General features: G+C 44.4%; 1 protein-coding gene across 3 annotated transcripts in view; it reads right to left on the reverse strand.

Annotated features, from left to right (window-relative positions):
• The window catches only part of LOC121269638 (Down syndrome cell adhesion molecule-like protein 1 homolog), a 474540-nt gene that overhangs the window by 83236 nt on the left and 376872 nt on the right, over nucleotides 1-14432 (reverse strand). For all 3 annotated transcript variants that reach the window (XM_041174392.1, XM_041174393.1, XM_041174394.1), the window contains 2 exons: nucleotides 11552-11698; nucleotides 6062-6217 (listed from right to left, as the gene is read on the reverse strand). In XM_041174392.1, coding sequence (XP_041030326.1) covers nucleotides 6062-6217; nucleotides 11552-11698 — 303 coding nt within the window. The remainder of the gene's footprint in view (nucleotides 1-6061; nucleotides 6218-11551; nucleotides 11699-14432) is intronic.

A 14432-nucleotide genomic window follows, 5' to 3' on the forward strand; every position in this document is an offset into this window, starting at 1 on the left:
AATGCTGATGTGGAGCTATCCACTGATTATATTGACCATAAGACCACAATGCATAGGAACAGAAGTAGGCCATTCGGCCCATCGAGTCTGCTCTGCCATTCAATGAGATCGTGGCTAATCTGATAATCCCCAACTCCACTTTCCTGCCTTTTTCCCATAACCCTTGATTCCCTTACTGATTAAAAATCTGTCTATCTCAGCCTTGAATATACTTAATGACCCATGCTCTACAGCCCTCTGTGGTAAAGAGTTCCACAGATTCACAACCCTGACATAAGAAATTCCCCCTCATCTCTGTCTTAAATGGCCTACCCCTTTCTTTGAGATTGTGCCCTCTGGTCCCAGGTTCTCCCACAAGGCGAAACAACCTCTCAGCATCTACCCTGTTAAGCCCCCTAGGAATCATATGTATTTCAATAAGGTCACCTCTCATTGTTCTAAACTCCACTGAGTACAGGCCCAACCTACTCAACCTCTCCTCATAAGAAAATCCCTCCATCCCCGGGATCAACCTAGTGAACCTTCTCTGGACTGCCTCCAATGCCAGTAAATCTTTCCTTAGATAAGGGGACCAAAACTGCTTACAGTATTCTAGGTGTGGTCTAACCAGTGCCTTGCATAGTTTTAGCAAGACTTACCTATTTTTATACTCCATTCCCTTTGAAATAAAGACCAACATTCCATTTGCCTTCCCTATTACCTGCTGAACTTGTATGTTAGCTTTTTGTGATTCATGCACGAGGACCCCCAAATCCCTCTGCTGCTTTCTGCAGTATTTCTCTATTTAAATAATATTCAGCTCCACTATGCTTCCTGCCAAAATGCAAAACCTCACATTTTCCCACATTATATTCCATCTGCCATTTTTGCCCACTCACTTAACCTGTCTATATCCCTGTACACTCTTTGGGTCATCCACCATTTTTGTGTCATCCGCAAACTTGGCAATAGCATATTCATTTCCTTCATCCAAGTCATTAACATATATTGTACATAATTGTGGCCCCCAGCGCTGATCCCTGTGGCAGTCCGCTAGTTACAGGTTGCAATCCTGAAAATGCCCCCCTTAGCCAATTCTCTGTCTTATATTAGTTAACCAATCCTCTATCCATGCTAATATACTAACCCCAACACCATAGGCTCATCTTATTAAGTAGCTTTATGTGCGGTACTTTATTGAACGCCCTTTGGAAATCTATTGGTTCCCCTTTGTCTATCTTGCTTGTTACCTCCTCAAAGAATTCTAATAGATTTGTCAGACATGATTTCCCCTTCATGAAGCCCTGCTGACTCTACTTGATTATATTATGCATTTCTGCTATTATTCCATTATAATAGACTCCAACACTTTCCCAATGACAGATGTTAAGCTAACTGGCCTATGGTTACCTGTTTTTTGTCTCCCTCCCTTTTTGAATAAGGCTGTTACACTGGCAGTTTTCCAATCCTCTGGGACTTTTCCAGAATCTAAGGATTCTTGGAAGATTACTACCAGTACATTCACTATCTCTGTATCTACTTCCTTTAATATTCTAGGATGCAACCCATCAGGTCCAGGGGACTTATTGGCCTTTAGCCCCATTAGTTTCCATTATTTTTAAATGTATTTCCATACATTGTTTCATCTCCACCTTTTAGCCTATTTTATTCCATTCCCCCCACCCCACCTCAACTAGGGCTATCTGTCACTTGTTCGTCCTGCTTTCCACCCTTAATGTCACCATTAGCACATTTCTTAGCTAATGTCACCACCGTCAACACCCCTTTGTCCTTTTGTCTATGACATCTTTGGCAATCTCTTCTTTGCCTCCACCTATCTCTGGCCCTCTATCCAGCTCTACCTGTCCCACCCCCCTGTCCACCAGCTTATATTTCACCACATTTCTATATTTCCTCAGTTCTGATGAAGAGACATATGGACTCGAAACGTTAACTGTCTTCCTCTCTGCAGATGCTGTCAGACCTGCTGAGTTTTTCCAGCTATTTTTATTTTTGTTTCAGTTTCCCTAGTACTTTTTCTCTAGTGATAGTGTATTTATTTCCTCCCCCTCTTTTGCCCCTTGATTATTTAGTATTCTTGGAATGCTATTAATGCCTTCTACCGTGAAGACTGATGCAAAATATTTATTCAACTCCTCTGCCATTTCCTGGTACCCCATTATTATTTCCCTGGCCTCGGTCTCTAAGGGGCCTATGTCCACTTTGGCCTCTCTCTTCCTTTTTATATATTTAGAGAAGCTCTTACTGTCCATTTTTATATTACTTGCAAGCGAGGTTGGAGTCTATTCCATGCTCGAGGCTGCTATGGGCATCATCAGCCATCTCTCTTGTGCGCTGGTCTGCTGGGAATGTACTAAGTGCAAAGGGTTTCGCTTGAGGCAGCTGTCCCAATCCAGATATACAACAATAGTCAACGGAGATATCATAAATCCCTGAAGGGGCACAGCTGCACCACTGATTTATGACTTAAAGGCCAACGGGAAGCATGTAAACCCCAGTTCATTCATTAATATGCATTGATTTCCCCAAAAGGATTAAATGCGGCTGAAAACAAAATATGACAGAGTCATTTGTATTCTAGAGGTGATTAAATACATTAATAATTACCCAGAGAACTTGGATTCTCTTTTGAATTCAAATATAAAATTCCTTCTGTTAATTTTTATGCAAAAAGGGATTGGTTAATGAAAAAATATGCAAATACGTGGGGCCCACAGTATTGAAAAAAACAGATGCCGATCCCACTTTGCGGGAGAAACTGGGTCATCCAGTTGATCTGGCAGAATTCCATCAGGATTTACTACCCACAGCAATCTCGGAACAATTAATAAACTTAGAGGTGGCAAGTTATAATGGATCTGAACATGATAGGATTTGCTCTGGCATGAACTGAAGCCTTAATTTCAGGCTGCAGTCTATAATTAGGTACATTTTAATTTTAAATCACTTCATCGGTCGGAAACCAAGCTCGCTGGACAAATACTGTTCCAGCCACGAACGCCTCCAGTCAGAGTCTCAGCTCGTCTGCCGTCCAATTACATTTTTTTTTTAAACCCTTTCTGCTGCCTGGCAAAGCTGCTCTACATTCTGGGTCTTGGTGACATCACCTAAAGTCTCGGAGCAGCCACTGAATAATGCAGAGGGGCCAAATTCAAAATGGCTGATGGCCAAAGTAATGGGTTCACTCAGCATAACTTTCAGGCTCATCGGAATTTAAGGCCATTTAATTACATCGTAATATACTTTTAAGTTTTCGATTTTTCTCCCCCAGTATTTAATTGGTAGTTAGATCACCAATTGCAGAATTGATTGCATTTAACAAGGCATAGGTCCTATATTTTTTATTCATTGTCAGAATGTCAGCATTTGTTGCCTCTTCTGCTTTTCTTTTAAGTGGCAACTAAGTGACTTGCTTGACCGCTTTAGAGTCAACCATTCTGCTGTAGGACGGGGGTCACATATCACTGGGTAAGGACAGCAGGTTACCTCCCTGAAGGGAATTAATAAATCAGCTGCATGGGAACTTCTTTGCTAATGCAGCTTCTTATTTCTAAATTATAAAAGAGTCTGCATTTAAATTCTCTGGCTGCTATGGTGGGATTTTGAAGTGGCTTTCTATTGGATTATTAGTGCAGGCTGCTGGGCTCTGAGTTCAGTAACATAACCGCTTACGCTACAGTAACCCTACTGGCTAAGTCTGCTGTGATGTCACCCAAGGTATCATTGTTCAATTAAAGTACACTGTTCTCCACCATTAACTCAATGATGTTCTTCAGGCAGTCAGATAGCATTATTCAGGTGAGGGGTGACTGAGCAAATCAAATTAAGATGTCAGAGTATTGTCGAGTATGGCTCATTTCTTTCAACAGTGAGGAAGCAATAACTTTGAAACTATTGTCGGCCAGTGCTGGTTGTGTGACTCCAGTTGATTGGGAGGGATTGTCAACATCTTGGTCACGTGGACAAGAGTTTTTCTCTGCTGATTGAGGATACCTTGTACATTGTACAAATGTGATTGGTTATTTAGTGGGGCAAATCTGAACTATACAGATCTGAAAGCCTTTAAGAAGGCTGGTCTCAATGGGTTGTTCAAGGAACTGAATCTTAGGTTTTAAAACAATAGATTGATCACTTATTCATCAAACCTGGCAGCTTCTCGATACAACTTCTAGATCAAGCAACACAATCAGAAACAAGTCGCTTCAGTTATTACTCTCTTCTTGGCTGAACAGTGTACATCTGAATTGCAGAGTTGGTTTTCGAAACATGCTACAGTAGTGCGGTGGGGGGGTGGAGGGGAAGAGCTGGTCATGCCTCAAATCCCTTATTAAAGGAAGGGGAAGCTAGAGAAAATTCTTCTGTGCACCTGCCAGAAACCAATTCAAAGAAAACGCTGGGCGTAAGTAAAAATTAGAATCCAATTTTCAACCTCCTGTCACCCACTTCCTTTGCAGTCACATACAAGCAACCATAATCGGAAGAAAAAAGGGATCTTATGTAAAAAATGTTCAAAGCCCAAATCATTGCAAGCAGCAGAGGAAAGTCAATGATCAAGTCCATATTATTGGGTGTCAAGGCTCTTGTGTCTCTGTGTACCATGCTCTGATGCTCGCCAGTAGCTCTGGTGGGGTGAAGGGGACAGCCGTGTTGTAGTTGTTCACTAACTCTGTGCCAGGCTTGTTAAAGCTCCAAAAAGAAACTTAAATTGGGGACCCATAACATGAATGGAGCGCCTGAAGAGTGCTCCCGACCCTCCTCCAAAACTTTGCAGAATGTATCCTAACTCACATCTAGTCCAGCAGGCTTTAAGCAGTGTCTTAAAAGAAGAGAGAGGTCAAGAGGCAGAGAGGTTTAGGGAAGGAACTCCAGAGCTCACGGTCTCAGCAGTTGAAGTTATGGCCACTAGTGGTGGAGTGATTAAAACTGGAGATGCACGAGAGGCTGGAATTGGAGAAGATCAAAAGTCTTGGAGGATTGTACGGCTGGAGGAGGTTACAGGAATAGGGAGAGACACAGCCATGGAGAGATTTGAAACCAAGGATAGAATTTTAAGGCGTTTTCTCAGCTGAGGCCAAATCTTATGATGTCAATGCAACACTGCTGCAAATGTGAAACACTTTTTGGTGGAGGCTACTATCCACCCACTGGCACTTTGTGTTGAGTAGCCCCACCAGTGGTCTTTAAAGTGACAGCGACAGCCACACAAGGAAAATTTTAAAAATGGCTTGTAGGTGATCTTCATCGGGGTCAGGAGGAATGGTCATCTTGAACCAAACAAGATTGATGCGTAGGCGACTACCAACCCTCCATGGCTGTTGTCTCACCACCTCCGACTTACCTGAAGCAGCCGGGTTCCTTTTTGGAGCTACAGCATTTTTGATCCGCTCTGATTTATGAGCTACTCCGAATGCAAGAACAACTCCCAGATGAAATGCTAACGTGACCTGGAGGTAGAAATTGTTTGGGCATTTTGCCAGTAATATCAGGAGGACATCTTGAGCACTCCATCCACTCTCCATCAGTGTCTGCCAAAAACAAACAATTGGCCGCAGTATGTGCAGAACATGCAAATTAATAAGCATGAGTTGACTGACAAAGAGTTTTATTTGATAGTTTTCTTGTGTCTACATAACCCCAACGGTGGCACCTCCTTTTATGGAGAAGGAGCCAAGGCCCAAAAGTCAGGACATCATTGCGGTTGAAAAGATTAGGAGGGAAGACAAGAAAAATTAAGGTGATGGCAAACATTAAAGCCTGAAGCCAAGCAGGTTCTCATCTTACAAAAAGACTAAACTAGAAATTATCAGTGTTATTTTGGTGGAGGTGTTAACCTGTGCAAAATAAATGTTTTTAAAATAGCTGACAAAGGAATAGTATACCAATGAGTTGCAACTTTGACAGCCAATATTGCCAACAGTTATTTCTAGAATTGTTTGACATTCAAAACATTGCTTTGTGTTGCTGGCATGTCCATATAATGCTGCTCAGTGTATCCTGCCAGGCAAAACCTGACAAGGGAAACTCATTCAGCTTCTACAGAGAGAGAAAGAAAAGTTCTTACTGTCTTCCTTTGTCTGTGTGTAGAGCACCAAGCTACGGACACCATCTCCCGCCTGAGTGAATGCCAGCACTTGCACGCTGTAATTGGTGAATTTCTCCAATCCTTTCAGTTCCACTCGGTTCTCCATGGTGGTGATATTCTGCATCTCTCCCCAGTCTAGACCAAAGCACAAAACAAAATTTGGATTGACTGTGGCAATGGAACAAGAGACAGCTTTGTGGGTTTCAGCTGGCACAGAGGGTTGGAGGCTGCTCTTTCACTTCTGCTACTAGGGTATGGATCCAGGGATTTCAGGGATGGAATTCTTCTTTATCCATTAGCTGTGAGTGTTCCACATGAGATAAGATTGACAAGAGTCAATCCAGATCCACCCACCAAAACTGACATTAATTGGCACAAGATGGCTGTTATGAGAAATGGCAATTGTGCAGAAGGAAGCATTTGCACTTAATTGTGACTGAGATGCATTATTAGGGCAGACTAAAGGAAGCTTTACTCTAATATCTAACATGAATTGAGAGTGATTAGGCATTGACACTGGCTATTTGAAATGGGAAATGCTCCATTCCTTAGTAAGATGAACACACACACACACACACACACAGACAATGCTCAGTCGGTGGTTGATGATGGGCCTCTGGAGTTGTCCCTGAGGCAGCAGCTGCTGGAAGTCCAATAGGTTGTGCGGGAGGATCTGGCGGAGATACATGAGGGCCTGGGTGCCATGGTGTCCATTGTGGAGGAGTCCATGCGAAGCATAAGCACTGCATTGACCCTCATGGCCGAGCGCACTGCCTCCTCCATTGAGAGAGTGGCGACCTCAGGGGCTCCTGGGGATGTGATCGGACCTGCAACCCTCACACCGGCAATGATCTCAGCTGGTCAGTGTCAGTGTAGGAGATGAATTGGACACCCAGTATCCTAGCTAGATGCCCGTCCATCAATGGTGAGCAGGGAGGGCCAGAGCGACCTGATGTTGGTGCACAAGTTGCCTGTCGTCTCTGGGGGCTCTTCTCAGGGCACTCTGGATGATGGCAGCAGCTCCTCCACCCCTCTGCCAGTGACCATGGCATCTGATGAGGCTGTGGCGACTGGGGAGATGCCAGCCATGGCACTGACCGCTCCCTCCCAGGCGGGGCCAGCACAGGCTCCATGGGCCAGAGGACGCCTGCCAAGATCATCAAGGCCAACAAGACAGCAGAGTGAGCAGGCTGTCTCCAATGCCGGTGCCTGGGAGGGGGGAGCACCTAGATGGAGCACCTGCAGGCGAAAACTTAAAGCACCTTAAACACAACACGGCCTGATCACGGGTGATATTTGCTTCCCCCATTTTTCCGTTTTTTTTTAATGGTGTGATGTAAAACATCGGTGAATGTTAATTTCTGTGATGTTTGTCACTCAGAAGTAAATTCGATTTTTTTTGCAACTCACCTCTGGATGCTTCATTTGCTCTGTCGGCGCAGGGTAAGCCATGATGTTATGATGGACAAGTGACTCCTTAAACTTTATTGCACTGGCACATGGTGTATGTTGTTGACCAAGGAACTGGTCCTATCAGTATGGAGGATCGAGTATGGACCCTGCAGCCCTGGCATGTGGTGGTGGTTCTTATTTGGTAGGCTGGCTGAAGGAGCGTTGGATCAAAGCTTCCCGGGTTTCCCTGCCTCCCTGGAGGTTACCCAGGTCAATGTCTATGTCCTCAGCTTCTCCTAAGCATGCTCAACCTTGGACCTCGCTGCTGGAGTCATCATCTGTTGCCTGTGCAGCTGCCTCAAGATCTTCTTCCTCCACTGTGTTCCCCCCTTGTCCGTACCAGATTGTGTAGAGAACAGCATGCAGCCACTATTAGTGACACACGATCTGGGGAGTATTGCAATGCATCCCCTAAATGGTCCAGGCATCAGAAGCGCATCTTGAGAAGACCTATGGTTCTCTCTACCACCACCCTTGTGGAGGCGTGGCTCCTGTTGTACCGCTGCTCAGCCTCTGTTCTTGGATGACAGAGAGGTGTCATGAGCCACTTTTTGAGGGGATAGCCCTTGTCATCCAGCAGCCATCCATCCAATCAGGCTGGAGCATTGAAGAGCCCCGGCATCTGGGAGTGTCTCATGATGTAAGCTTCATGGGAGCTGCCAGGGTGCATTGCACAGACTTGCAGAATCTGCATCCTGTGATCACACACTATCTGCACGTTCATGGAGTGGAATCCCTTCCTGTTGACGAAAGCTCCCAGCTCACTCTTGATGGCAACATGTGTGCAGTCGATGACATCCTGTAAACGGGGGAACCAGCAATCGCTGCAAAGCCTCTGGCTCGCTATGTCTGGTTGACGTAGCTGTGGACAGCTGATTGGGAGACTCCACACAGATCCCCCACCGAGCCCTGGAAAGAGCAGGAGGCAACGAAGTTGGGGGACGCTGTGACCTTCAGGCCACTGGAATGGGGTGTCCACCCACATAGTCAGAGCTGATTGTCAGGGCTGATCCTCTGACAGGTGGAGGTCACTGTCTTCCTTGAGAGGGCTAGCCTCCTTCGGCACTGCACCTCAGACATATTGAGGTAGCTGCATTGCCATTTGTAAACACTGGCAGCAGGATAGTGGTGTCTTCTGCAGCCCCTTCCACCTTGGACTACCAGTTGGCCCTGTGCCCCTTGTGCCTGTGCCTCTCCTCCCACAGGTTCCACCCCCAGGAGGCTGCACTGGAACACCTGGCCTTCTCTCCCTTCTGCCCCTTTCTTCCTTCTCAGCGGAGGTGCCTCCAGTGGAGAACACAATCCCCTTTACCAGGGTAAGGGAAGGCTGTCTGATACCTGGAAGGCCCCATGTGGTGTGAATCCTCCAGGGGCCTGGAAGACAACACTGAGTCCTGAACTGAAGCCTCTAAATGCTCTGAATGCAACGCTGAAGCGAAATGAAACTGTCCTGTTCACAGAAGCAACTAGCAGCAAGTGATATCCAAAACTACTAACTATTCGCTTTGTGAAGCCCACTGACCTCTCTTATCCCGCCCGTGGATGAGGTTTTGCAAATTGTGGCCTGCCCATTTTGCCCGTGCGATGGCCTGAAAATCCCACGAGCTACATAAAGTCAGAGTCAATTGGTCTCTCAAGGGCCTCAACTGGCCACTTAATTAATGGCGGGTGCGCCTCCATCTTCATCGCGCACCCACCTAGAGAAACATCGTTAGAGTGTGCATTGATGTCGGGACGCTCGTCTAACATAAACATGCTTTATTTCATGCACACACACGCACGCACGTACACACACACACACACACACACACACACACACATATACGCACACACACACACAAATTTTGTGAAGGCAAAAGTATATATATATAATTACTTTGGGAGACACACTTAATGACCAGACTGTATTTTTCAATAATGGAGACAGAGAAAAACAATGTAATCCAGCAGCAATCATTAACTATTGGCCAGGGAGCTACCCTTTTACATTGTGGCTATAACAACTATCTTCAACAATGGGATTCATTTCATGGATCTCAGGAAGGTTGCATCACTTAATCATCAACTTTATTTGTACTAGTGAGCAGTCACTCTGCAGGACTCTCACTCTGTGTCACTTTAAAGCAGCAAATACTGGATCAGAGGCATTGGCATCGGCCAAGAGGGCACAGCACAACCGGCAGAACGTGAACAGTGATGTTGCCATAAGGGTGAGCTTTGAAAGAAAAGGTGTAAACAAGACAGCCTGCAAATTCTGGAAACCCAAAATAAAAGCACTGGGGAGACGGGGGGCTGGGGGTGGGGGTGGTGATTGCAGAGTAGGTCAGCCAGCAGGTGAGAAAGGAAGATAGGTTCTTATAGTGCAGAGTCTCTGCAAATATTCAAAATATTCAAATGTTCTAGCCAATACTGGTATCATTGCAAACAGAAGGTGGGGATCACTGTGATCTCCTGGAACCTGTTTTGATTGTCTTCAGGACTCTGAGAGGAATTTCCAAGAATTCCAATTTCCCTGAGGTGGCCAAGGTTTTTTTTCCAAATATCTGTCTGCTTTTATCTCTCCCAGAAGATGATACGGCTGTAGGTGGATGGGACCATTGCTGGTCATAATGCTTAACTGCAACTTTACCTTTTGGGGCAGGTACAATGTGCCATTTACCTGCCCTTCATTCTGATAGGTTGGTATTGCTGCCTGTGAACACAGAAAAACCTGGGACTACTTCAACAGAGAGAGAATGAAACAAACGTTTCTGTAGATTAACAGTTGCACGTAGTGCAACAATAATACCAGCATTCATTCTGGGGAAACATCCATTTTCTAGCCTATGCAGGGTTTTTTTACTATTCGTTCATGCTAGGTCAGCATTTATTGGCCATCCCTAATTGCCCTTCCTCAGAGGGCATTTAAGAGTCAACCACATTGCTGTGAGTCTGGAGTCACATGTGGGCCAGGTAAGGAAGATTTCCTTCCATAAAGGACATTAGTGAACCAGATGGGTTTTTACGACAATCAGCAATGGTTTCATGATCATTATTGGACTTCCAGATTTTTATAGAATTCAACTTCCAGTATCTGCCGTGGTGGGATTCAAACCCGGGATCCCAGAGCATTACCCTGGGTTACTGGTCCAGCAACGATACCACTACCATCACCTATCCCAAAGAAGATACTTCTGTCTACAGTCACCTGTTTGGTTATCAGTTCACAAGACTAAGCAGTTCTTCCCAACATCACCCCCCCATCCTCCGCCTCTTTTCTTCCCAGAATGCTGTATGATGGACAACAACGTAGGAAACATGGTTCCTTGAATATTCGGATGAGTCATGCCTCTGCTCCACATAAACCAGGGGATTTCTAGCTCCAGTCCCTGCCTTGTGCTGAGTTATCTGATCTCAACTGGAAAGAAGAGTAAAAGCTTCAATGCCACTAGTTTTTGAAGGGGTAGATTTTGATTGTTAAACAGGGACTGATTACTAAAGAAGGTTGAGAGGAGATTTAATAGAGATGTTCAAAAACATCTAGACAGAGAAGATGGAGAGCAACTGTTCCCAGTGCTGGGAGGGTGGAGAACCAGAGGACACCAAAGTGATGGAGAAAAGAACCAAAGGCAACATGATGAAAAACTTTTTTATGCAGTGAATGGTTAGGTTTTGGATTTCACAGCCTGAGAGTGTGTAGGAGGCAGATTCAATCGTTCCTTCCAAAGGAGGATTGGATAAGACCCTGAAGGGAAAAAAACTTCAGGGCTATGGGGAAAGATGAGGGTAGTAGGATCACCTGAATTGTTCTTGCAGAGAGCCAACGTGGACACGACAGGCTGAATGGCCTACTGTGCTGTAACCATTCTATAATTCTATGAGGACTGGATCATTGTTAAAGGACAATGACAACTAGGACATGGAGTTGGAGCTTGAGCACCACCCATGGCCCCATAGTGGAGTTAACTCTTTCAAGGGTGGGGGAGAAAAGATTGAAGAGAGGGAGAAAAAAGATGTAAAGTTCAGCTAGCAACTGACCTCCGTCTCGATGAACAGACCAGTAAATGACTCGGAAGCCCTTTAGGACTCCATTTAAGGTACTCCGGGGAGGTGGTGACCAGATGATGGTAACAACATCAGACGAGATCGACACAGCTTTCACATTGTCTGGAGGTTGGCTGGGAACTGTGGAGAGACAAGACAAGTGAGAATACAAAGCGAACCTCATCACGTACTACAAACCAATGGTAATTATTCCCAAATGACAAGAAATAGACCGTTTAGGAATGACCAGCCTTTTGAAGTTGAAATGTCCTAACAAAGGGACAGCTCAATAGCTCACAAGACTCCAATTGCTATATATTCCACTCATTGTTGTTCCATCTTTAGGAAAATGACAATTCTATTTTTCCTTACAGAACCACAGTGCAAAGACATAAGCTATACTGAATTATGTCACGTGACCCAGAAAATGGATGCACAATTCTTTTGGGTGCCCATTCCCCTTACTTGAGAAATAATTTTTTATTGAAGCAAGACCCCTTTTGGAATTCTTTGAAAGACATCAATTTCCTTTATTCATTAAAAAAAAGATACCTGAAGTGCTGCTTTGTAAGAAGTAGTTACATCACACTTAAAGTAAAAGAACGTACTGAGGCACTTCACAGGAACGGATCAAGCAATATTTGACACCCAGACACAAGTGGAGATATTAGGGAAGATGGTCAAAAGTTTGGTCACAGGGGTAGGTTTTAAGGAGCATATTAAAAGAGCAAAGAGAGCTAGAGAGGACAAGAGGTTTAGCGAGGGAGTTTAGGGCCTGGATGGCTAAAGCCATGGCAACCGATGATTGGTCAATGAAAGTAGGGGATGTTCAAGAAACCAGAATTACAGGAGTGCAGAGATTTGGGAGGGTGGTGGTGCTGGAGGTGATTACAGAGATAGGGAGGGGCGAGGCAGAGGACTGATTTGAAAACAAGGATGAGAACTTTAAAATTGAAGGATTGATTAAATGGGAGCTAACATAGTCAGTAAGCACAGCGATGATGGGTGAATGGGATTTGGTATAAATAGGGCACAGGCAGTAAAGTTCTAGATGACCTCAGGTTTACGCAGGGTAAGAGGTGGAAGGTCGGCCAGGGGAGCATTGGAATAGTCAGGTCTAGAGATATCAGAAGCAAGAGGTGAAAACTTATGAAGCTTTGAGGGAAAAGTTGATTTAAGAGGGATTATGGAGCCTAATAGTATGCAATTGTCACCAGCAGGAAGAATTAGTAACTAATGATACTTCAAAAATCATTCCCAATGTATTTGTGTGAGTCACCTCCATTCTATCTCACTGTTGATGCAATAACTCTCTTAGTTTAATTCCTCTAATATCCTCATCTCTAATTTGGGAGGAAGACATTTTACCATCAACAGAAGCAAGAGTTGTCAATGATTCATCTGATAAAGACTCTGGCCAGTGTAGTATTGATGCATACAGCCCAAGGAAGTCTCAGATTCACTATCTGTTTGTTGCTTAGTTTGCTGATCTGACAGTGACAGGTAGGTCACAATTGGCCTCAGCTTCGTGGGGGCAGGAGCAAGAAGCAGACATGCTTCCCACACCTGACCAGTAATGCTGCTCCTTGCTGGAAAGTGCACACATTTGGACTTCAGGTGAGGACTCAACCACAAGGCAGCCATGATTGAGGAGCATGTTGAGCACTCTCAGGGTAAGGTCACATGTTGAAGAATGTCTCCTAGAAGTGTCCAACATGTGTCAGCACTTTCAGACGGGGAAGAATTCTGAGGGGAAAACAACCTAAAAGGAAGCTAAAGTCTCTAGATTTAGAATAATTTGTTTTAGAACAGGAAGGTCAGGTCCTGATTCTCACTTCAAGTTCTCCTACAGGAGAAATAAAACTCAAAGTTGTCTTTGCTACATATTTTTAAAATGTAACTACATTAAAGATACTATATAAATGCAAATGTTATTTGGGCCCAATACGAAATTGGATTGGCTACCCCTCTTTTGAAAAGTGTGTGAGAATGTCTGTGCAGCATGTTGCCAGCTGTTTTCAGTTTTAGTGACGTGTTAGGCCATTGCTACGATCAAATTGGTTCTCAGGCATTGATCATTGGTCTTTTACAGTTGGAGGCCAGAAAGGAGGGATAAAGATTTCTAAAATGTCATTCTTAGTTCCATAGTCGTGTAATCAATGCATTTGATGGATTCATTTTGATAATTGCTTGGATATTGGGGTGGAAGGGGTCTTCATATCCAATGAGCCAGTTCGTTAGCTGAATGGCGAAAGAGGGAGTTTGATGAACAAGGACACTCCCGTCACATTTTCCAATCTTAAAGAAACTATTTCTCAGAAGTCTATGCGTCCTCCATGTTGGAAAGGATGAAAAAGGATGTTCAGTTGTGAGCTATAAACTCAAAAGAAAATGACCTCCACTGTTTTGAGAGATGGCAGGTTAGCACCTGGTTCATGTGTGCAGCAAAGCCAAATAATAATTTTTGCCTGGCTGCAGGATACAGAGCTAAATCAGTTAGACTTCACCATAACATTAGGGGCAACCTGGTGTGAAGCTTTCACAGCTTGGCTTTGCCTTGAGAACAGATGAAAGGACGCAACAGATTTCTGAGGATATCTCCATTACTGTCCTCTTGATGGGCAGCTCCACAATCAGCGCTAAGGATAAAGGTGATTGCTGTCACTCAGTTCTGCTGAACCCATTGACTTAGAGTTGGGAATACTCTACGATGGTTAGACGAGACCTCTTGTCTTACATCGTGGATGCTGGTTTAGGTTTAGTCTTACTAAGAGAGTTAGCAAAGAGTTGCATTTTTTTTATTATTTTTGTATATCCGAGGAGGTACAAGCTAAACATTCAGTAATCAGATGAAATTGCCATTCTGATTTTCTGC

Source organism: Carcharodon carcharias, chromosome 25, assembly GCF_017639515.1.
Source record: "Carcharodon carcharias isolate sCarCar2 chromosome 25, sCarCar2.pri, whole genome shotgun sequence".
In the NCBI taxonomy this organism is placed as follows: Eukaryota; Metazoa; Chordata; class Chondrichthyes; order Lamniformes; family Lamnidae; genus Carcharodon; species Carcharodon carcharias.